Source organism: Anguilla rostrata, chromosome 8 (genome assembly GCF_018555375.3).
Source record: "Anguilla rostrata isolate EN2019 chromosome 8, ASM1855537v3, whole genome shotgun sequence".
Classification (NCBI taxonomy): domain Eukaryota; kingdom Metazoa; phylum Chordata; class Actinopteri; order Anguilliformes; family Anguillidae; genus Anguilla; species Anguilla rostrata.
In genome coordinates, this window is record NC_057940.1 from 34,556,853 (window position 1) to 34,582,614 (window position 25,762).

Below are 25,762 nucleotides of genomic sequence, written 5' to 3' on the forward strand. Positions count from 1 at the left end.
GAACCTTGGTTTTTTTATTTTATTGTACGTGTATTTTGTCATTACAGTTTTTAGTTGCTGACTGAGAATGGAAATAGGTTTTTTTTTTTTTTTTTTTTTTCTGGATCAGAGTTGAGACATTTATGCTGTGTTTATAACAGTGGATTCATATACTGTAGCCAAGTTAACTGGCAAATGTGTAGGCAAAGATATCTATCGTACAATTACAAGCTTCACACATTTGCCTTCGCACTGTCGTATGGCTAACTTTGCTGTTAATTACCTCAAATCAATAATACTCTCTAGACCCGATACTGTTCTTTCCACTAATATTATTTAATGGCAAGAGAATATTATTTCATTTCATGTAATGTAGCTTGACAATCTGTGTTTTTTTTAAACTAAAGACAGGGATAAACCAGATGTTTTATGGTAAGTTCACAGTCAGATCAGCCTCTTCTGTGTTCTGGTGAAACCATGCGAATCAGGAAAGTAAGCTGAAATGAAGATCATTGAAAAGGGACTGTCATTTTACAGCTCTCTAATGTATATGAAATATATGTTTTCCACTTAATATTGTCAAAGCTGTAATATATAATGATTGCTATGCAGAATACAAGTTGACTGAAATGTTTTTTCTTTCATTGTTTCCGTAATATTTGGGCAAACTAGTGACTGTAAAGGTACCGAACTTGCATTTTATAATTCAGCCATTGAGCAATAAGGTACAGTAACTTTTTTCTTTACTAAAATTTGCTTGACTGAATAATTTGTTTGATGCTAATGCTCAAATTATGTGTTTATCATACAAGAATTTTAAATAATTATGATTGTTTGAAACAATTTTGATTTGTATCCAACGAGTTCAAAGTTTTATTCATTGTATTGCAACTCCAGAATAGTCCCTATACACAGTTAAATGTTAAATCAGTGCGTGCAGAGTCCATATGGTCCCTGTTAGACTCATATGTACTCTGTTACAGTGGAATTAGCACTGGATAATTTACAGTGTATCAATAGATAACCACAGTGGCAAGGGAAGTTTGAGAGAAGAAAGGTTTACTTTTATAATGCTTTGCTTTAGTAATTGTCTTACTGCCATAATGTACTGTACCAGCAAACTACTGAGACAAACACTGCAAATGACAGATTTTGACAGCAGGATGAGTAAACTATACCTTCAGAAATCCATCTGGTTTTTCTTCAATATAAAGGCCATTTTGTTGTACCCCCCTCTGTTGGCCATGCAGAGGTAATGCACTCTGTTTTTGGAACAAAACCTGCATCATAAGAAGAAATATAGGGAATTGCTTTCACTCTGAGTGAGTGCACTATACATGGAAGGATTTAGTGCACCTTATACTTATGCCTGAAAGCAGCATTGCACTGTATTGGAATCCAAGCAATCTTCCACAAAAACACCCAAAGAAGAAGACAATTTGTCCTACCAGTCCGTTTTGTATTTCTACTTCTCTAAACAGTTTGTTCCCTTCAATAAGCATTTATGAAATGTGCGATTGAAATCACTTCACAAATGAGTATTTATAAACAAATAAATAAACACGTTTGATTTTTTTTTTAAAACTGAATGCCAATTTAAAAACCAAATGTGATATAATCCTCAGTCCTCATATAACAATGTCCCCAGCAGGTGGTAGTATTACACCACATTTGCTTACAGAACCCAACTGTTCCTTTTTCATTCCATTGCATTATGTAGTATTTCTCGTTTTCAAGCTAGCATATGTATCTTTACTCAGAATGTTCCATGAAGGCCATTAAGAGGAGTGACTAATTGACTGTATGTTCAACTTCACATGGAGAGAATTAACCATAGCAGAGCATGACCTGGGTTTATAATCCAGATTTGGCATTCATGTTTTGCCACAAGGCACATCTACACACTGCAGAAACTGCACTAAATCCGACAAGAGTCACTTTATTTCAATGTTCCGTTTTCACTTTTATTCATATCTGTAATTTAAATCAATTTCCAAATAAATACAAAAAAACTTTGTAGATTACAATTATAGATTAGTTTTGACAAAACTAAATGTGGCAGGGCTCCTTGAAAGGAAAAATGTTAAAATGCTAATAATCTAACGGGTCACAAACAAAATGACAAGTTATTCTTTTTTTAATTCCCCAGCCATGACTGGAGAGGAAGAGTTGGTCATTGTCCTTTCCCCAGTTCTCCTTGCATGGGTGATGCATTCTTTAGACTGAGCTCTCTGCTGCAGCAGAGACGAGCGCTGGGATCAGGAGCGATGTTGTTGTTCTCTTAACTTTTCCTTAGGGAAGGGATGGGGGTCAGGGGTGTTGCATCCCGGGCCCGAATTCCTCTCCCCGTAGACGCCTGTACTGTCAGAATTCCCTGTACTCGGGAGGTGGGTGGACTCTGACTGACTGAACCACGCAAGAACAAACAGTTGAACAATATCTTACATGCTTTTTTTTCAAGTCTTTTGTGAAAAAAACCTCACATTTTCAACAGATCCAATATGCAAAGACCTGATGAGCTAAACTCATAACCTGATATTTCTCTGTTCACGCACACTATTACTAGTCCTATCATGCTTCAGTCAATTGTCCTACATACTTTTTCATGTGTTCAAAGTTCAAGTTGAGAGACTAACATTGTTGGTGGAGTTTTCCTGTATAACTGATGCTGTTCTGGTTTCCAATGCAAATTAAAGCTCCCCATCGACTATAATAGTCACTCAATGGGTCTGCACGCATCTGCAATACTGGGCTCAGTGGAAAATTACCAGTGGTGCCCTGTGAGCTTCGTGCTGAAGCACTATGGTGTGAGGTTATCGATTTAACATATTGATGATACTTCATGGCTCCTGTCATAACCATGACCCTGCCGTCGTCTTAAAGAGCTGCATTCTTCACCGCCCCCCCAGCCTTGTTCAGACACGTCCAGCAGAGAAGCCTCAGGTGCAACCCATCCCCCTATAGATCTGAGTGGAGTTATGCAACATTGTCTTTGCATGGAAAACTGTCCATCTCGAGGCACTTGGGCTGTTCAATGGTTCACTGTTTTTGGGGAGTCTCTCTCTCTCTCTCTCTCTCTCTCTCCCCTCCCCCATCCCACATCCCTCTCTCTCTCTCTCTCTCTCAGCCTAACATAATGTACAACTGCTGAGCCTTTTCTTCAGGTGGGATTCATGCCTTTAACATGTTGATTGTAAGTCCACACAACTGCAGCACAATGCTTCCCGTTTGTATAGTCAGATAATTGTAATGTTACAGCCTTTGTGCAGATTGGCTCAACCAGGAACCACTTAACTCCGCTGCACTTTCTCCAACCTGCTCATCATAAACTGCAAACCACCTGCAAACAACCAAACAAGCCTCTCATTAAGACAAACGCCACTATTAGCTCCAGGTTCTCCAGTTGTAATGAGAGCTCTCACTAACAACATACTTTCAGAAGGTCATGAACTGTTGACAAAGAGCATATAATTGTCCTGTGTATATAAGTCAACAACACCCCACTGCTGAAAATATACACAGCAAAATGTTCAGTGCTAAATCAACTCTGAGTACTTTTACATTACATTACATTACATTTATTTAGCAGATGCTTTTATCCAAAGCGACGTACAAAAGTACATTTCATGGTCATGGACAACTACAAAACACAGGATTAATAAGGCACGATACTCATTTCGTACAGCTATTTCTAGCCAAGAGCACATTTCAGTTCACCCAGTGAACACTATTCTGACCTAACTGACCTTTTAAATGTAATAGAGTGAATGTGATCCTTATATGTTTCGTGTCATATCTGCAACTCCAGATGTGAGAAAATGGAGTGTACAGAGCAGAGAGGTCACACCGTCAGGTAAGTTAGCCAGGCTTAAGCCTAATTTATACTTCTGCGTTGAATCTATGCCGTAGGTACGGCGTAGCCGCGTTCCCTATGCCGTAGCCTACGCCGTAGCCTGATGTGCACCTCCCCAAAAGTGTAACTACACGTCGTGGCGATGCAGACCGCAACAACTGTGATTGGTCCGCTTGGTAGCATCGCATTTCCTATGAATTTCCAACTAGCGTTTTGGCGGTGTATTGCAGAGCGACGCAGACAGACCAGTGCACAAGTATAAATGCTAACAACGGCGTAGGGCACTTGCGTAGGTTACGGCGTAGGCTCTACGTAGATTCAACGCAAAAGTATAAATCAGGCTTTAGTGTTACCCTCTTCTCCAGGCTGCCATCTTGAGCAGGATCCAGGCTCCTCTCCAGCCAGGGCTCCTCTGGTCCGGTATGGAAGCTGTGTGGGTTTCCACATTCTTCAAGCATGTTTTCACTTCAGTTGACTGGCTCTAGAAAGGAAGTATAAAGAGTCGAGCCAGGGTGAAGGTCAGTGTGCTGGCAGCTGAAACTAGGGAGGCAGGATTGCATCACAGCCGGGCCCCATTTCATGCTGAGATATCTGGATATCTGCACTGAATCATCACACCAGAATCATTCTAGAACAATTCAAACCACTTCTCTGTTAAAATGGACAATGGAATGTCTTTTTTTAAAGCATGAAAGTGGTTACAGCAAAGAGATCATTAAATATTCTTAACTAAACATACTCAGTTTAAGGCCAAGGAACAAGTGAACAAACGTGCTGCTGTTGCTAAGGGACCAGCTAGTTTGTTTGATGCACTGTACACAAAAAGCCTTCTCCACAACTTTCCTGAGTCTGGATTTCTTCTTCTTTCTTCTCCAAAACGGTTACTAAGATTTGTTACATAATTTTTGTATATAGACAGTGTAAAGACAGTATAGACAGTATAAAGCACGCTGAATAAAGAGAGACTTGATGCTGCACCATTGTGATAAGGAAATCAATAGAACACACACACACACACACACACAAGGTGGAACAAAACAGAGAACTTATGAGGATGAGTGGATTTTTTCAAGCGCTTCAATATGAAATTGTTACGAGTCTCTTAAATATCACTGTAGATTCCAAAAATGCTGTACATATTTTATATACCCACTTTAGAGATACATATACTCCTCTATGAATAGTTTTTGCTCTATGGACATTATTGTTCTGGATGAGGTACAGCCTGTTTATATTTCAACCCTGGTTTTGGTTAGAGATAATCTCCAAAATCAATATCAAATAGGAAAGTGTCTATCGTGAAAGTGGGAAAATGACTATACTTTAGATGACTGTGACAATGATGATGATGAAGTCATACAGCCTTTTCCCTCTGGTTACCTAACTTACAAAATATGACGGGGGATGCAATTCAAAAATCAACATACCCAAATGAACCAAGAGGAATTAAGGATCAACCCTGCCTTGTATGGTCCGTAATCAATGTCAGGTTATTTATGGAATATTTGACCTATTTTACTCTATGTTTTGGAATGTTTGTATACCGAGGACTGTTGCAGGAAATACAAGTCATGCTGTAATTGATAATACACATGGCATCACAGCCTCCATTTGGGGCTATACACATAGGTGAAACTTGGGGACTCTGTAACACTGCTGTTATTTATTTATTAATTCCTTTGTTTATTTATCTGTTAGCTGTGTCCTGCTGCAGTTGGTGACCAATAAGCCTAGCAGTGCAATAAATTAACATAAGGGTTGTATAACCAACATATTGTACTGCTTCCAAATCCAGCTCTTTCCATTCCCAAGTTTGATACTGTAGCCGGTTTGCCTGCCAGCAGGATCTTTGGGTGGACAGGAACAGCAAAGTGTTATTTTAATGATGATTTGGAGGTTTAGCTGTCACGACTTAAGACAGAACCATGCCATCCCTGGGTAGACACACCTGACGTGGCCTGGCACTTGAGCGATTTTGGATGAGATATTCCTATGGAGGTATTTTTGTAGCAAATGTCACCAATCTGTAGAATGAGTTCACAGATCTGTAAATGGGGTTTCACAAATCTGTAGAATGGATTCAAAAATCTGTAAATGGTTTCCCAAATCTGTAGAATGCATTCACAAATCTCTAAATTAATGTGAAAATACAGGCAATAACTATTTCTTGAGCCAAGACAACTCAGTAATTACCTCTCAAGTCAACTAGTGCAAATAGAACTCAGTCATTACAACCTCTCAAATCAACTAGTGCAAAGACAACCCAGTAATTACAACCTCTCAAATCAACTACTTGTAAAGACAACTCAATTACAACCTCTCAAATCAACTAGTGCAAAGACAACTCAGTAATTACAACCTCTCAAATGAACCTATTACAACCTCTGACTTTTGCACCAAATTTTGCAGTGTACCCATGACATCATGTTCTGTCATATTTCTACAGGGAACAAAATGACGGGCAGCTACATAGACAACAGAGTGCGCAAAAACGGCCTATATAGAACGAGGTGTTGATTTATTCTGCATTGAAATAATTTACGAAGACTTGGTAACGTTTGCTGTACCAATAATTTAGAATCTGGGACAGAGTATTCCCTTAGCTAGCTAACGTCAATTTTTCTTGATAATTCTATCATGAAGCAAGCTCGATTCCAAACTCAAAGCTGATTTAGACTGAATAGCCTGTCCTAGATTCCACTTCGCGCTCTGATGTAGTTATCCGTTACAGTATATTGTTCCCAGTAGAAATATCACATCCTATGTAGGTTGTCCGTGGGTGAGTTCCCTGCCTTTTTTGAGTTTTACATTTTAGGATTTGGCTAGACTACAGGTTCACTTCACTTTTTTTAACGACAGGTGAACTTCTTAAAAGGGCGCAGTATTAGCACAACTACTGTACCAATCCAATTTTAAAATGCGCGAATCGAGGTAGCCTATATATTGCCAAATTTGGTGCAAAATCGGGAGGGTGTACGATGTTGATTTGAGAGGTTGTAATTACTGAGTTGTCTTTGCACTAGTTGATTTGAGAGGTTGTAATTAATGAGTTGTCTTTGCTATATTTGAAGCTGTGATTGCGTGCATTCTCACATTAATCTACAGATTTGTGAATCCATTCTACAGATTTGGGAAACCATTTACAGATAGGTGAGTCCATTCTACAGATTTTTTTTAAAAAAAACTTTTGCTCCAAAAATACCTCCATGTATTCTCATCTCGCAATTACAGAACATTGCATGTGCCAGCGTGCGACCTACTCAAGCCCACGAGGGCAGTCACCTCCAAGAAGCCAAGATGACCAGCTCCATGCCATTGACCATCTGTTTTCGGACAATTCTTTTATTTAAGTAACTTCATCTGAAAGTAAATTAGCACGTGACCTCACCATGATCGAAAATCTCCATACGGTTATGTGAGAAATGTTATTCCAGCTCGAAACTAAATGCATTTGACATTTAAGATGCCCTACCAAGTTCATATACGTTATATAGGCTACCGTAAATATAGGCTATTCAATCACCTTTTTGATGTTGGACAATAGTTAATTCAGCCTTCAGATTGTATTAATGTATTAAGGCATTACCAGGAATGATTAAGTTAAATTGCGATAGATCATAACACGATAGCCGGAACCATAAATTAGGCCCCTGTCCAGCCACTTCAATCCCACTCATTTTGAGACGCACGGTGAACATTTACTTCCAAAATCTGTTAAGATAAGACCAGCTACGAGCGAAAATAGGTGCCCCTGGGATATCCAGTTTTTACTTTTATGGCTCACTGCTTGTCCAACTCTCTCTCTCTCTCTCTCTCTCTCTCTCTCTCTCTCTCTCTCTGAAGATGAAAGGTGAAGGAATGAATAGCTCGGGGGATGAGTGAGTGAATAGTGCCGCGCAAGAAACACCCACCTCCGCAAGTCTGGACCGACGAAGAAGGAGCTGGGGAGAGTTTGCAAGTATCAGGGGAAGTCAGTCACCTTTTCACACGTAGTGAGGATCCTCTGGGAAGAAAACTCTTTTTTGAACGGTATGTTTTTGTTTGTTTTTTAGTTTTGTTATATTTTGCATATACATTTGTTGGTTCTACGCATATGCACACGACCAGTGGAATAGTTTTCGATTACTGATCTGGGTCGATAATTTGAAAGTAAGATTAATTCACTTATGAAGGAAAATTCTTATTGCATGCTGCCTGTTCCAGTTCAAGCGTGCACAGTTCAACCGAACAAAATATTTCAGATATTTTGACAGCGATGTTTACAGCTACACAGCAGACTGTTTGTTCTCATTACAATATCACTGCGTGCCGTATATATATGATTTAGTGTCGTAGATTTTCATTAGCCTGTAATAATCTATTGCATTAAATGATATAATTGATATGAATGCCCTGCGAAATCGATCATATTTCTGTCTAGATTCGAACTGGAATAAGAAGGCAGAAACCATTATAGGGCTTCATGTTTTAAAAAAATCTGTTGACATACATTGCATTGGGAATTTAAATGCTAATCATTACTGACACATGAACTGTGACTCATGCTACTTCGTTATAATTTTTATGTTTTTTTCTTGCATCGATATATAAACGGAAATATTTCACAATGTATATGCATGCTAAATGTTATGTTTTGAACTAGTTTCATGTGCGCAGATTTTAAACTAATTTCCTGCTGCTTATAATCAACTTTTCAATTAGCTGTATATTTGAATTAAAATGATTCACATAAAAGGACTTCAATAGCTTATGTTTCGTGCAATTTCAATGGATTGTTTGGACTTTGGACAGACAGGTACAGTACCGATCCAGTGCGAATACTTCTGAATTTCAGAAGATCTTGTATTTACCTTGGTCTTGATTAATTTGCTATTCCAATATCATTTGATGTGCAATGTTTTGCTGTTTGTCTTTGTTAGTGTACACTGACAAAACACAAACATTGGAACAGATTTGACCCTACAGTATGTGTCTTTGTCCCTGTAGTAGAGCTACAAGGTGTAATATGCAAATACATATCCTAATTCCTCAATCACTGCTCTGAAGCAGTGCCTTTTTCTTTTGTGGTTCAATTAATACATTTATTAATTGTTCTCTGCAGAACTGCTATTTACATGTGTATTTTGTTGTAGCTATATTATATCAGATTATTGTCAAATATAAGGGATTATTTGTCCATTTTTTGACCAGTTAAAACAGGGGTTTGCCCGAATAAAGAACAGCCTTTCCCCGTCACATTGTCTGAAACAGAGCAGTGTATGAATTGGAAATGGAATCACTGTGCTGGTGAGGTGTGCTATTGTGTCTTTAATAAACACATTTATTTGTTCCATGATTGGATTGGTCTTGTTGTTCTCAAATGGAACTTAGACAGGGAAATTTAACCCCTGATTCATTAAGGTTACTTTAACTGCACGGTGCACCGGATATAGGACGCGGATAAACCGGAAACCCTGAACTGTGTAAAAAAGCGCTGGCATAGGTAGAAAAATCTAGAATCTTCCGTCTTTCCTTGTGTGACTTACAGGTACTCCAACGAATGAGTGCCTATTTTCCTTCCTCCTCAGCAGCCCTGTGCCGGTGCAGTTTACGGTCCCATTGACAGGTCTGTCTCCTTCTGTGGATCCAGGTGTCCTGTGAATCCCCCACGTTGCGTAAAGGATGCAGATTTTGGGACTTGGGACTAGGGGATTCTTCCCAGTCTTCTTGGTCACACTGGCCACCATTTTCACCAGCCCAGCTCAGGGTCAAGGTAAATACTGCTGAGTGTGTCTGTATCTGTCGCAGGTCTTTTGATGTGCAGGTTTGGTCCAGTGACATTGTTTTGTTTCACCACTTTCCTGTATCCTTCCAAGACCCAGCAATTAATTTTGGTCCCCTGCATTCCCGTCAGTCTCTGGTTTTAATATCAAAATGCTCTGTGCTGCAACCTACACTGGAAGGGACCATTAATAAAAATAAAAGAAACCATATTCTTTAAAACATTATGGCTGCAAAATGTTTTTGTAATCCAAAGCCACTTGTATTATGTAAAAAAAAATGGAATCCTTTTTTTCTGCCAGGTCTCAGGAGGATATGTGGTGTTTTTCTGTTTGTTGTTTTTTTCTGACTCTAGTTACGTTATTTTAACCATGTTCAACAGTGTGACGTCCACGCATCCAGACGTCCAAGTACAAACAGCAGCAATGCAGTCAAGATGGGCTACATTTAAGCTCTGCAGTGTTGTTTTCCATTCAAACCAAAAGAAGAATTACTGATACCTGAGAGGCTGAACCCTGCATTGAGTGTGAATTCTCTTAAAAGTTTAATTAGCATGTCTGAGGGGGTCCAGGCTGACATTCCTGCATGGCCCTTAAGTGAAGTCAACCTCAAAATTCTTTTAAAGCGCACGCAACGCGCAGCTGCGGAACTGTTCCTCTCCATAAAACATCCAGTTGCTAAGAGCCTGAATTGCCCACTGTGGAGAACGCGTGGTGTGGACAATTTATTCAATTAATCTCCGGAGTGTTTCCATTGGGTACGGCCCAAAATATCACTCAGCGGAGAGAGCCAAGCAGGTATGGGTTGAAACGTCCCATCGGGGGAGTAGGGGGGGATGGCTTCCCATTTAAATGTTCCTCAGTGGAGAAGAGCCAGCGGGTGCGAGCTACAGCCACCCCCCTGGAGAGCGCCTGGCGGGTACAGGGCGAAACCCCTCTCTCGAAAGCAGCCGGAGGGCGGGAGTTGGGGCGTCTGCCCTTGGAGTGTTTGTTGGAAGCATAGGCTGTGGGATCACCGGAGCACTCAGCCCAGCTCATTTCCGAATGATGGGGGCGCTTTGTGCCCCTGAAAGCCGGCTTGCGTTCCTCATTGAGACCGTCTCTTGCAGGGAAAAAAAGCTCCCAGGTTTTTTTGCTGCGAGTGCTGATCTTTCTGCGCGAGTGTTTTTTTGATGTCATACGACTTTGGAAGGTGAAAGTGTGGTTGAATCTCTTCGAGTTTTTCAGAAGCGGAGTCCTTAGTGTTGTAGGCCCCTCAGCGGAAGATTGAGCTGTTGGTAAAAGATAAGTAGTCAAAGCATTTCGAAATGAAAGGCAAGCAAATGTCAAATAAGCCAACTGAATAAAAATGATAAAAGAGCTCTGAAGACTTAGAGGTGTGTTCGCTCAGCCAACACAGAGTGGAATAAATGACCGATAGCCAAGCCAATAACAGCAGATTACTGTCAAATGTCTGTACATCGCCCTTATTCAGAGCCCACTGCCGTTATCCTTCAAGTAGCAAGTCAGAACTTGATTCGGTAGTGCTGGAAGCCCCGCCTTTCCCTGTCAGGGAATGAGATCATGAGAGGACAGGAAAGCAGAGGAAAAGTACAGAGATGTGACATTAAGAAGAATGTCTTCTTGTGATTCAAGCATTTGTCCTTTACAGCTGCTTATTCAGTTTGCTATTATGACTCACATCCAGCTACAGTTCTGTGAATTCGGGACCCGTCTCTGAGCAATGTTTTATTGTGGAAAGATGTTTAAAAAATGAGTGAACGACTGTTTTCACAGTGTTATCGTTGTGTCTGCAAAACTTTGATTTGTGTTGTACTGTAATTCTATGAAGCACAGTGCTACAAGGCCTTCAGGACAGGGTTTCTGCCTCCTTCTGAAGTACATTGCAGCCGATTCTCACCGTCACTTTCTCCCTTTCATATTTTGCCCTAAAATTTCATGCTTGTATTATTTTTGTTGTTCCTTAGAGATTTGTATTTTCCTCAGTGTGTTGTTGATTCAGCAGGTCTATTCGTGCTCTGTGCTGTCATCGTGCTCCGTACAGCCACTTTCAACTGATCAGATGTACACGAATGACCACACACTTACACACACGTGCACACAAACGCATAAGCACATGTATTATCTGACCGAGCAGGGATTCAGTATTTCCTGGAGAAGGGAGAACTTTGCTTCAGAGAAAATTAAGTCCTGCAGCGTACCCTGCCTATTTCAGGTTGGTGAGTTCGGTACAGTATTTTTATTCCTGTATTCATCTACCCATAAATATATATATATATATATGTGTTACGTGTGCCAAACCATAGCCTGTTTTCATATCCACACCCCTGACTCTTTGGGCCACAAGTCACTGATTTAAGTTCACTGTGTGTCTAAAGACTCACTCTCACTTCTTCGGTGGGACGGAGTGTGTTGGTATGAAAAGGGTGCATTGGCACGAGGCCTCTTGTCTACTTATGAAGACACAAACGCAGGAGTTTGTGGGATCTTTTTACTTTCATTTACCGAACTGAATCAATATGGAATGGGAATGAGTTGTTGCTGGGTCTAGTTGGTTGAACTATTGTTGAACTAATGTAGTCTGAAGAGAAGTGGTGAAAGTGGTATGCAACTGCGCCTGTAGATGGATAGATATCTACTCCACTCTTTGTGATGGCAGGAATAGATGCTCAAACTACTATTCCAGTGTTTCCCTGTTTGTTGCATTTATTGAAAAGTCACATTCTCTTTTTCAAAAACTTCCTCTGGATATGAGCCACAGAAGTGATTTTAAGAGATTTAAAACTTGTTTATCGCACTCTCTGTGAAATTGTAGAACCAACCTATGCTTCTGGTAAAGGGGGAGAAATTGATATTGGAAGCTAAATCTATCACTGGTGCACTCATTGTGAAATAAAAATTCAAACGTTTCCTGTTCATGCCTCCTCTGCTGTGTGCATCCACAGGAAATGTAAAAGTTGTCACAGTCTGATAACCTCCCCTTTGCTAGTGTGTGTCATCGGGCTATGAGAAAGAGAATATGACTTGGCTTTCTGTGTGACATCTGTGGTGTTCCCCAAGCCTGTATCTTTTTGTTTTGTCAAGATACATTCTTGTCTTTTTTTTTTTTGCTGTGAAAACACAGATGGAATTATTACTACTTTTATATTCTGGCTGAAGTCAGTCTAACTGCTAATGGTCCACTAGTCATGAACATAAACCTAGCTCTCTCAGTGGATGTTTTATATGATATATGAAGCAGTTCTGGGTTTATGATTTGTTGATTAGTCGACATTTAGCTTTTGGGTTGAATTCTGTCATCTGTCTTTGTTTCTAACTACCTCTCATCTAGTATCCGATTCAATTCTGTTTTCATATATTTCTCAATTATTAGCCACTGTGTGTGGAATTATGTGAGAATTAACCAGAAACCTTCCTTTTTGTAATTTTTTACAGTTTCATCTCCACGGCGACTACGTTTTAAAGTGCTGGGTTCAGACAAATTGGTTGTGTCATGGAAGGAGCCAAAAGGAGATTTTGAAAGTTATAGATTTATTTATAACACTGAACCAGGTAAGATGGATTGTTATCTTATTGTTCTTGACTGCGTAGGAACAATGAGGCCTTTGGCTCTCCTAACCATTTAAAATATTAAATTGAGTTGAGAAGTCTAATATTATCTGACTAAAATTCTAGGTCGCTGACATTGATTTTCTCTCCAGTTCTTATATTCTGTCTATTTTTATATTAATTGTGATGTGTATAATCATGCAAAGCAAATGCATAAAATGTATTACCATAACCATGTGAGCTATGGGTGACACAGCCATGAATATTAAGATTTCCACTTGTATATACAAAACAGTGAGATAATCTTTCTTGGATGATTTGGTACCACGCAAAAAAATTGTAACATAGAGGAGTTTTGTGATTCTCCTCACTTGTGTTTCAGATAATCTCTGTTGTATTGAGGCTTTGTTCAGAAAGGTCTTAAAATTTGGCTGTGTTTACAGACTTAGCAGTATTAGGTGAGTTCAGTGTTACACTTACATAGAGAATGTATATGCTAACTGGCACTCCTTCATTTGATACCATTTCCCCCTGCACAGGCAGCATTGTATCAGCGAGTCTGTGCTGGCTCCAAATTATTATCATTGAAGAGCAGCATAATATTACCTCAGACCAAGCTTTATTTATATGCAGTATAATTACACGCTGTACATGCAAAATGCATTCTTGTAAGTATATTTACAGTATAACTCACCAGAAATGTCCTGGGGTCTTATTTATAAAATCAACTTATTCGTCTTAAATGTGAGTGTACGATCATTTCCTAAAACGTTCCTACAAACAGCTTATAAAATGTCGATTCTCACGAATACGGCCTGTTTATAAATCGGAAATCATCCTAATACTGTGCGCATGTGAAAGAGCTTATCAACTCCACCCAGTGAGCGCCCTGAACCATCCTGATATGGCCGGCTATATACTGCCTGTGAAACCATTGTCATGTGATATAAAATTCATATGTAGCCATTTATGTAGCAGATATGTGGCATCTTTCTTTCATGTTATGTTCTGATAGTTTGCAGCCTGGGTTTTCAACAGGGGGTCAGTGAAGGTACTGGGGGTTTCTAAGCTTGAGATGCAATGATTTGGGAAAATAGATTCAGGAAAATATTTCTGAATATTAAACCTTTTTTTAAATATAGCCCTTTTTCACTAATGCTGGGTATTATTATTATTATTATTATTATTATTATTATTATTATAATGATAATGATAATGATAATGATAATGATAATGATAATGATAATGATAATAATAATAATATAACTTGATAATGTTAACAGCAAGTGCTGAAATTTTAGGTATCATTTTGACTCTGGAGGAGTCAGTCTTCTGGACCACTTAGTCTTGCGTAGTCAAGTCAAGTCTAGCTAGTCTGAAAATATTGGGGGGGTGTCTGCCTGTCTGCCCCTAAACCTGTGTGCATGCCTGTAATAGCTTAGTTAATGGCCGACAGCATGGCATCTCACAGTGCTTATTACAAAAATGCATGGTCTAATAGCCTATGCATCTCCATTTGTGAAGGGATTGGCAAAATATCCTCACATCTAAAAAAAAATCTGTTGAAAAGTTTGTATGCATCCTTTGGAGCTGCATACGCATAAGAATGTTTTCACATCAGTTTCAAGTCTTATGAATCTAAATTTGTGTGTTGATTTTCACGTAAGAACAAATCTGTTAAATTCAGGATCAAATATGTGAACACAAATATTTGGGCCTCTGAGTCATTAATTTGAGCGTAACCATTTTCACTATAGTGATCATATGGACCAATGGTTAACAGGTGGTTTGACGCAATCCCTGTGCAACGGATGTTCTTTTGCACTTTACCTCTCAAACGCAACCTTAAATTATGGGGACATGTGCAGTGGCAGTTCTAATGGCCTGTATACGTTTGGAAAAGCTTGACTGTTAAATATTTAAAACATGTCCATACTGTGCCGTTTGCAGTGTGATGCCTGTAAGGTATACTAAGCAGTGTTAGAATAGGATGCAAATAAATGCATAATTTAAATGCGTAACTTGCCATGCAATGATAACTTGCCGTGAAATTTTTTTTTTAAATGAGAATGAGTCCAGAATAGCTAGCATTAGCAGTACCAAGACTGTAAAGGAGAAATACTGACGTCAGACCAACATCTAGTTAGTTTGTGATAACATGTCCAGGATCTAAATAGAAGGATATCATTCGGTTTTTATATGATGCACTCTGCATTCTGTGATGACTCTGATACATGTCTGCTGGTTTGGCTTTTGGTAGTGAGCGCTTTAGTACTGTAATTGGTGGTTTTAAATGAAGGCAGGTCTGAACATGTTGTGTGTTAAAGGTGCCTTCCCCTCAACATGAATCATTCTCATAAGGTGATGCCGTTTGTGCTATTGAGGTTGTTTAGTTTCCAAAAACAGTGTCTGGGCTTTGAACAGAGAAGGGTATCCCCTGGGTGATTCTGAAGAATGCGGGTGTGTTCGAACAGGGAGACGCCCTCACTTGTCCCCTATTGCAGACACGTTACTGGTGTGTGTACCCTGATCACAGACAGGGATAATTCACTGTAAGAAACCCCCACTCCGAAACAACCCCCACCCAACCCCTTCCCCTATTCTGTGCTGTACCATGCTATCACATTTTCCTACATTTTCAAGCCCTTACACTGAATGGACACTCAAGATTTTAGAAGGGGAAAGTGTAAAATTCTAGTGAAAAGAACACAGGCTGTACCAATGCCTTCTGGGTCCTTTGCAGGTGGGAAAGAACATGAGCAGCAGATTTCCAAGGCAGAAAGTAAAGCGGAGATCAAAAACTTCACTCCAGGGAAGGAGTACAGCATAAAGGTCATTGCTATGAGTGGAACAGAGAGGAGTAAGCCACTGCTAGGCAAATATCCAGGTGAGGTGTGCTGAGCAGCTCTCTGAGCTGGCCCATTAAATCTGAAATTAATATTATGTTCTTAACAGTAAGATTGCCAACAGGCTGGCAGAGCAGGGCTCGTTCTGCAAGGGAAATTATGTAAGAGCTTAATTGGCTAAAAAAAAATGTTTTAATGACAAACAAAAATGTCATATAATGATAAAAACAGACTGAAAACCACCAAGGCAATTATCACAAAATGATCATACAGGAAGTGGCAGGCTGTGTCCTTTTGGTTAAGATAGGCTATGCTCTAACTAGTAAGCGCATAGTGGTTGGGGTTATGGGTTAAGATTAGGCTGATAGGTGATAATACTGAGAACAGGATTCAGTTTAAGAGGCCTTGGATGTACAATTAAATGCAATGGTCCATTTTGCCTACTGAAACATTATTTGGCAAACAAAGTTTAGCAATCATCAAGATTAACTCACCAAACAGTGTTTTTGAAAATGGTCAGCGACAATGAATCCAGCTCACTGGCTGGAAAGTCCATGCCTTACCGTCTGTGCTAATATCCCTGTGCCAGTGACAACTTACTAATGTCTTGCAGCCAAGGCAACTGTTCCTGACGATGTCACTGCAAGTGCACCTCTACAGAAACTGAAGGACACCAGTGAGGACACCAATGAGATTTCAGAAGGTAGGATGAAGCCATGCTATCGGTGACTGGATTAAAGACGAGAGGGAGGTGCAGGAGGGGCAGTGTTCACTGAATTGTGTTCCTGGACTTCAGGTTCAGGGTCTTAATCTTGTTTGACCTTAATTCTTTATTGTTGAATGTTATGGTGGACTTTATTACAGCGTTAAGCATGATTTTCATTTTGTGTCAAAGGTCAATATAGGTTGAGACATATTTCCAAGTTTATATTAGGAGTGATTTATGAATTGATTTATGGTTGCTTAGCATAACCCTTTATTACAGGGAGCTATAATATAGGGCTATGCTAGGATTTCTGCATGACGTATGTTTCAAAACTGAGGACCCGATCAAATATGAAGAACTATAATGTTCCTATCAGAACAGGCAGCATGATCACACAGTGGAATCATTGCTACCTTTTATGGGCATATAAACTCTATACAGTTCAGTACAGTGCCACAGTCATTAGTTTACCCCTAAGAAGGCACAGGGAATGTTATGCGAGAAGCTTCTAGATTCAACATATGAACAGGGGTTCTCATTTATCATATGTGTGCAGTGCTACTTCTGAATTTATTCTTATGCATATAATGTAGCCAGCTTCTATCAGTTATGCATGACTTATATATCTAAGACTTGATTATTGGCTTTGATACATCATGAATTACCGAGTCTCTTAAATATCAAAGGGAAATAACTCTGAAGGCTTCAAGCTCCTATCAGTCATGGGAAAGAATGATTGAGCTGTCAAGGAAAAGAGGGGGAAAAAAATCTGTCAGAGTGAAATGGAGATAATTGTGTCTTCTGAGGTGCACTAGGGGAAATTAAATGTGTTGCGTTCGAGAATATCGTAGCTGCTTGGCAAGACATGACCAATGTTTTACAAACACTGCGTCAACCGTATAATAATTATGCTTTTAATAATTTACATAATAATTTAATCATGTTGTTTGGGGCAATACTCCACACATGAAAAGTCCAGTGATTGATTGATTAATTTCATAGGACCGTGGTTTGGAAAAGCGTAATAATGTATTGCGTGTCATGGATTGTAAGACAGCTGTGTTACAGTTTTGAGGGCATTTCTTTAGACATTGCGGCCTGAAATGTAATGAGAGGAATGACTGAAGTAATCAGTAGAAATAAATACACAGAGAGAAATGATTCTCTGCCTTTCATATTATTGATGAATAAATAATTGATCTTCCTTGAATGTTCAGCGGGGCCCTTATCATTCCGGCGTTGCAGTACACGGTACTATATGCACCAAATAAAATTTTAGAATTCTTATTGGCTGTACTAGGCTTTTGTATATTATATTATCTGAAAACTACTAATTAATATATATCTATCAGATGATGACTGTTTTCAGCATGTTTTCTTTTCTGCATCTGAAGTAGATTGTATATTGTCTTTGCACTCTGTCCAGTAGTAAATGTAGTACAGTGTGAAATTTGCACATTCTCCTAAGGCATTTATCTTGGGCTTTGGTTAATCGCGTGCTGTACGTAGAAATGACCCTGTGCATCATTTAGGATGGAATTGCAGGCATGGTTGGTAAGTCAGCCCCTGGTTCTTCAGCCAATGGGACAATGTTTTGATTGCAAATGTGCAACTACGCTAATGCTGTAATCTTTATCTTTTACCACATCTGTATTTCCTTGCCACGTCATTCAGATTTAAGGAAGAATTAATCTCCGGAAGCTGGTGTGCTTGTGGACGAATGACCAGCAGTTTGCTTTTTTTTGGTGTACTCAGGCTCTGGTAGTGTGTGTGTGTGTGTGTGTGTGTGTGTGCGTGCGTGTATGGAATACCCAGGCTCTGGTAGAGTGTGTGTGTGTGTGTGTGTGTAGAGTACTCAGGCTCTGGTAGTGTGTGTGTGTGTGAGTGTATGGAATACCCAGCCTCTGGCAGTGTGTGTGTGTGTGTGTGTGTGTGTGTGTGTGTGTGTGTGTGTGTGTGTGTGTGTATGTGTGTGTGTGTGTGTGTGTGCGTGTATGGAATATCCAGACTCTGGCTGTGTGTGTGTGTGTGTGTGGAGTGCGCAGGCTCTGGAAGTACGTGACACTTGGGATGCTCTGCAGGTGTCTTGTTTTATTGAAGTGACTCTTTTCACACTCCCCTTTGTGCTACATGTTGCCACAGTAAGACCATTGTATGACCGCCATTTCTCTTTCTGCCCAAAGTACAGCAGTGGGAATCCTGTACCACTTTTAAACCACTTCTGTGCATCTAGATAAAGTCAGAGTCCAGCTATGTGAGCAGCATTTGATTTGATTGGCCTAAAAAGGAGGAGATGTCTCCAGTACAAACCACGCTTGTGACCTTTGGAAATGGACTGTAATGGACCCCTCTCATGATATCCCCCTCACATGGACTGGATGAATATATATCAGTCATAAGGGATGAATGTACCTGTCTAGGAGAACCAGGTAGTGCACGGACAAGGTAAGCACATATTCTCTATGCCACATCACTCTGTCTGTAGTAACCTAAAATGTGCTGTCGGATTTTACTGCAGCCAACAGTGAGGTTCAAGTGCAAATGCCAATGGTGTTATTTATTACAAATGAAATGTTTTTGTATTTAGTTCTTTATTGTTCCCTGCCTGTTTTATTCGTACATATTGAACTTTGTATTTATTTACAATTACTCAGAAGAGACAGTGAGTGTCCTGGTTCACCCCATTTCTGGCATTACACAGTAGAGCTTAAAGAGAGGCACAGCCTTGACCTCCATAGTGCATTTCAGAGATAAAGATGATTAAAACTGCTCCTAGCCGACTTTGTCCGGACCTGCAGTAAGGGCCACCGCAGGTCAGAGGTCACGGCTGTCATTCACACAACATTCCATATTGACAAAGGAAAATGTGGGTGTGATGCCATGCCGTGGTTGACCTTGTTTGTTTGGAAAAACAGACCGGTAGAGGGGAGGTTGCGATGAATGGAATGCGTCACGTGTATCGCCGAAGCAAATGCACCTGCTGATTTGATATATGAAGCCCCATTGGGTAGATTAATTATAAATGACTTACTCTGGGAAATACGTGGAGATGGAGAGGCAGTACATCCTTTTATAATTGGAAATATTGTTTTTGTATGTAGTTACTGATTTGGACATAGAGTACACTACATAAAATATGTATGATTAAAGGTTTCAGGAAGCACGGGTGTTGTTGTGAAAATATGTTGTCGAAGACGACATAGCACATGATGTCACTTGGCTTAAAGTCAACCCACTGAAAAAAATACACAGTACACAGTATTTGTATTATGAATATTTTATTATAATGGAATTGTAGAAAGCATTTGCAAGACGTGATACACTGCAGGGATCATTTGGAGGTCCGCAGTGTAGTTCCTCTCTAAGGCCATAAAAAGATCCTAATGGCTGAGATAAACATTTCAGTTTCAAACATGACTTCGAAACAAATGCAAGTATTCACTTTTTAGTTTGGTGGTTGCCAGTCTCCCCATATTGCAAAGGGGGAAAAACTCAGGCTTACACTTTATCGCTAGTCAAAGTTGACTACAAATGCTGATGCAAATCAGGCCTATTCGTATGTTTAGAGTTTTGGCATTCTTTCTGATATTTGGCATATTTTCTGATGTATGCTTTCTTAATTCTCCTTACATTTAGCAGAAAATTCTATCATTTGGTACAAAGCGTGCTGAGTGTTTAATATGATTACCAGAGCAGCAAAATGGCCTGTGGCACATAGATCATTTTCATACACCAAAGCACATCCTGTGCCATCTGTAGCATAAAAAATGCTAAGCCTTAAAGGCTATGCCAAAGCCTTTGTGCCTACAGGGCACTGAAGGTTTCTTCAGTTTAAGAAAGGCTATTCATCACTATTCGAATGATGAGTAATGAAGGGACAAGTAAGCTAAGTGTGCACTTTAATGACTGTATTGAAAGCCAACTGTAGAATAATATAAAAAGGGGAATTTTCATGTTTGGCAATCTAAGTGGTTAGAGATTCTGTATCTGCTGTATGCATCAGTAGATTTGGGCTGGTACCTGCTGTTGCTGGCTTCGTAATGGCAGAATACTGGCATGAGGCTGGATATCTGAAGACTACATATGGGCCCCGAAAAAAAGGCACTTTGCTTAATTTCCAAAGATACTGCATGTTTGCTACTTGGCACGGTCTGTTTGCAGTAGCTTCAAGGAAAACATGTGGGATTACAGGAAGGCAGGAGAACATAGGATCTTATAACACAATACATGGAGTCCAGAAGTGCACTGTGTGGAAGTGGTTATGACCGCTCTCCATTCAGCTCTAATAGTGAGCATGCTAATGAGCTGTCCTGTGCTTACAGCATGCATGGGCACTCATGGATACTCACAAGTGCCCTTAGAAGGGTGTCCCTCCTCCTGTGGCCTTTCTCTCTGCACTCTCTGAGACGCGGTACCAGCTTCAGGCCCGAGTGCAAAGGCAGGTGTGCACAGGGCTGGAGCTGGCGTCGGATGCCCCTCCCTCCTCCGCCCCCTCTCCCCCACTCCGTTCCTCATCTCTCCCTCTCTCCCATTCCCTCTCTCTTCTGCAGACAATTGACTCTGCTGACAGAGCTCCTTGCCCGCACTTGCCAAATACCTTCGCAATGTAATCAGGGCCCCTAGTAGAAGGCCCCAGCCTGTGCCATAAATCTCTGCCTGTCTGCGACTGCTCCCACAGGGCATGCAGGTGGGCCAAGGACCTGGGCCAGTCCTCACGCCCACCCCCACTTCCCCCTCTCCATGCGGCAGGGCCTAGCCAGGACATTAAACTGTACTTAATTGAAGCCATCGCTCTACCCCAGGTCTCCCGGGTTTTTGCTTTGAACACAGGTGTTATGAGGTGAGTCACATACGCACTTCAGCTCTAGTAGGGCCATTTGCATGTGAGGATCTGGATCTTTGAGGCAGGTGACCTGGGGGCTTGTTGCTTGGCCTGATATTTGCGTCTGGCATGCAGTAGCCCGATGGTTATATTGTGTTTATACATTTGGCCCAATTCACTGCCTTGTGCCTCAGGCTCCGTGGGTGATAGCGGGAAAGGTGCGTACGTGCCAGATAGCACAGCATCGGGAGGATCACAGGATGGCGCGTGCGATCCTACTTTGTGAATCAGGACACAGCAGGTCAAATGCCAGGAAGGTATTTAGGTGAATGTGATTAACTGATGTGAGGGCTATATCCACGCGCTTGTAGACAACATGACATACTGTAGGTCATCTCGCTGTCAGTGCGGATCTTCTGTGGTTTGTTGTCCCTCGAGGCACATGGCAGTAATTTCAGGATTCGGTCAGGATAATTATCCAGTTGCGTAACAGTAATGCCATTTTGTTTCTGCGCACGATCAGGCCGTCTCTGGAGAGGTCTGGATGTGAATGAAATTCCTTGTAAGGGGTTAATACGCTGCCCCTGGAGAAGTGGGAGATACAATACGGTCGCGTTCGATACCACATGACTGACCGTGAATGCGGTTGAATAAAACGGGGCGGTTGGACTTGACATGCAGTAGCATGACTCTTTTTCACTGCAGTGAGTTTATCTTAACTCAGCTGAGTCAATGAATTCAGTCTTTCGTGAAAGAAGGTTTGTTAGCTTTGGAGAAAAGAAAACTTCCACTCTAATTAAATGCAAAGTGTGATATAAGGACTGCATGGTCTAGTAGGGATCTTTTGCATCATCCTAAAGGAACTTTCCCTCGTGAGGAAGACGAATGGATTGTTCAATTTTGAAAAAAGATTTGAGAGTAATTCAACATAAAGACTGCTTTAAAAATGTAACTGCATCGACTGTTACACACCTATTTAGTTATGCTAAAGCAAGTTCCTCTCATGAAAGTGGAAACAGTGAACACTTAATTTAACGATTGAACCTTGAATGTTTTCTGTACGTTTTTCTAGCAAATTTCATACTTATTTTGTTTGGGCATAACCCTGTTTTGGTGATCAGGTCTATGTTCTTTGCTCTGTTTATGCTGCATGAACCTGTGCAGTGTTTATATAGGAGGATTACAAATAAATGGAGGAGGGAAGAATGCATTTTGTTACCATGGATATTCAAGCAGCCATTGTGTTGAGTACAGGGTAGGTTCAGCAGTATTCCGTGGAGGTCTGTGGTTATCAGGAATATTTGAGAAAAAGAGGAAAACAATATACAAGCACAATGTAAAATGTCCAATGTTAATTAAACTCTTAACAGAGATCATGTTAGTTCAGAAGGGACAACATGGACACTGTGAGAATAGATTTAACACTGCACATTTTACTGTGTAGTTCGGGTGGAACATTTGTGTCTTCTCAGCCCCAATAGCAGTGTAACTTAAATAGAAGGACATGCATTACCTTAAACTGGACTGGAGGGTCCCTAACACGTTGTACCCAACTGTACCCGCCGCCTTGCGTCTGCTATAAATCTCTGTGTCCAAATAAATGGGTCACCGAAACGGGTCGATAAAGGTACGGATTGCAGTGTACTAAGCTTTATTCTCAGATGGGTGAAGTTCCACCATGAATCACAGAGGGCTGGGAGAAATGGATCCGTGAGAAAAAATGTATAAGAAAAAGTGCGATGGAAAAGTCCAAAGTAATACCGGCGTCTCCTTGGTCTGAATGACAAAGTTCTGCAAATGCATCATCGATTCATTTTCAAATCTGACAGCCTCATTTCTGAGGCCGGGCTGCAATTGCAGAGCACAGGAATGTGACAGATGATGGATTTTTCCATAAGCGCAGGCCGACACGGACTCCGTTTGTACTGCTTAACCCTTGAGAGAGAGAAAATACAAGTCTTTTGTGTACAGTTGCACTGGCTCCCGGAGAAGGACTCTGTAGTCTGGCAGTGTTATTGCGCTGGCCATTGACCCTGTGTAAGAACCGTTGCCCACTGACAGTCTTATAATGTGTGAAGCCTCCGTAGGCACCAGTTCGTGAGTTGCTTTATGTTGTGACAGGAGGAACAGTCCTGAGAAAATTGATTTGGTTGGGATGTGACAAATTACACAGACACAGTGTGGACTTCGGGGGGGGAGTTGTCAGTTCTTTGTTTCTGGTTCTGTCTATTTCTTTGAAACTGTAATTTATTTGAGTACTGTACCAGCGGGGTGTTGTGGATAAACCAGAACAGCCTCTAATTTTCCCCAGGTTACTGGAAGGGACGGAAAATTCTTGCATTGTACGGCTTGTTTGTAAGGATTCGTTTAGATCGAGCGGAGACATTTAAATTGAGAATTTTTGCATAAAAATGTTCATATGCAAATCAAAATCCTGGCGTGTTTTTGAGTGTTTCATTGCTTAATGTTGGAAATGCTGGTACCGGAGTCTTGAGCTATTTGTTGTAATGACAGTACCCGCTGCAGTGGTTCTATGAACGGTTCACATTGTTCTGTCGCTGCCTGTCTGCCCGCAAAACACCTGTCGGTATCATGACCGACAACATTTCATTTCAGAGAAAAGAAAACATTTGCTGAGCACTGCTGTGCAGCACAAATACAAGGATGCAACGAAAATTAAATGTCAGTTATTCGTAATTTCCTTGCTCTTTTGTGCATTTCAGATGCACAGGAGGTACATGTCATTTACTTGTCTCTTTTCTGTTCTCTTTGTATTTACTATGTCGTATTAACAACTTTGTAATATGTCAGCATGTGGAGTTTCAGTAGTGCTTTGTCAGTTCCATTTTCATCCTTCATAACTTCTTTTGTTGTTTGTTGTCAGGGAAAAGATTATATCATGTGGCTTGTAGACCATTAGCATTACCTTTGCGGTGCGCAATCGTTTCTTTCTAACTGAAGTCTTATGACTCAGGACACCTGCAGAGAAACTTGTGCTCAGAGAGGATTGGCTAAAATACACCTGCAGGGAGTAACTTCTGCCACATTGTAATACCCTATGGGAAATCTAATAGTCTTTTTTTGCAACCTATTATTTTCCAAACTGGGTGTTTTCAAATTGCAGCCAGATTTTCAAGTACCCCAAACTTTTAGTTGGCCTAATAATTATCAGTAAAGTAAACTGTTTGGTATTGTTGTTACTTGAATAAAGATTATGCAGTAAAAATGTTTAGAGAGACTCAAGCCTTCTCTTTCCGGTTTCCAAGTGGAAAACCTGCTTTCTTAAATACCACTTTCAGGCTAGCTGTGCGGTGGGTGTGTGGAAGTTGTTAGATGTCATATCCCAGAATGCATCAGGAGCAATTCGTGATGCCTTCATTAATTAACATATCAGTCTTCCAGAGCTGACATTATCACTATATTGATCTAATTCAAAAGGCCAACATGGATGGTGAATTATGCTAGAAGCGTTTTGCAGAAATACCATGTTTAAACTTGCTATTTAATTTGCTAAATAAATATTTTTTGATATCATGTACTTTCAAAATTTTGCAAACATCGTATAGTAAAGCAGTGGTTAAATAGTTTTCCTTTTAAACTTTTATTTTTATTTGTTAACATTCCTGCTGCCTCTGAGACCTGAAGTCACTTTCTAACATTCTGTGAACTGGTGGGCACGTTTTAAAAAACATTTTAATTCACATTCATCGCTGTGAAAGCTTGTCTCTGGCTTGGATTCACTCAAGATTTGCCCTTAGCTTTGACTTTAAAGCAAATGCAAACATTCATCTTGTTCGTCTCAGACAGTTATTTTTGGTGAGCACTGAGCTCCCTAGAGTATTGTTGAGAAGAAGAATATGAACATTTGTGTCGAGGTTAGGGCCAGATTGATTAGATCCAGGTCTCTGTGTTTAGTAGGTGCCAGTCCCATTTAGCTATGGCTTGACTGGTGAGGCACGCTAACAGAAAGACGCTCGCAGCGCTGTATGTGTCTCAAACAGCTGCTGCCTCTGAACACCTGTATCTGCAGCTGTTTACAGAAACGCTGGCTTTCCAAAGCAGCCATCTCCTGCTCTTCCTGCAGTGCCCCATGTCAGATGAGGCCACTGTGCGCTATTGGGCGATCAGTCTGGACCTGTCCGGTGCGAAGCACGGACCGGGCGGGAAAAACACCACCCCGGAAAGTAAACCTTCGGCTTACAACGTGCCCAACCTCCCCCCCCCTCAGAAACCAAGACTTTGAATGAA

At 40.6% G+C, this 25,762-nt stretch overlaps 1 protein-coding gene across 7 annotated transcripts in view; it reads left to right on the forward strand.

The window, feature by feature from the left end:
- Nucleotides 1-7,548: 7,548 nt before the first annotated feature.
- LOC135261501 (collagen alpha-1(XIV) chain-like) overlaps nucleotides 7,549-25,762 on the forward strand; it is a 71,831-nt gene continuing 53,617 nt past the window's right edge. For 2 of the 7 annotated variants that reach the window (XM_064347847.1, XM_064347850.1), the window contains exons 1-5: nucleotides 7,550-7,861; nucleotides 9,462-9,584; nucleotides 13,027-13,143; nucleotides 15,884-16,027; nucleotides 16,600-16,689. In XM_064347847.1, the coding sequence (XP_064203917.1) occupies nucleotides 9,494-9,584; nucleotides 13,027-13,143; nucleotides 15,884-16,027; nucleotides 16,600-16,689 (442 nt within the window). In that variant the 5' untranslated portion in view covers nucleotides 7,550-7,861; nucleotides 9,462-9,493. Of the gene's footprint in view, nucleotides 7,862-9,359; nucleotides 9,585-13,026; nucleotides 13,144-15,883; nucleotides 16,028-16,599; nucleotides 16,690-25,762 lie in introns of all 7 variants that reach the window. The other 5 variants (XM_064347851.1, XM_064347849.1, XM_064347848.1 and 2 more) reach the window with 5 other exon arrangements.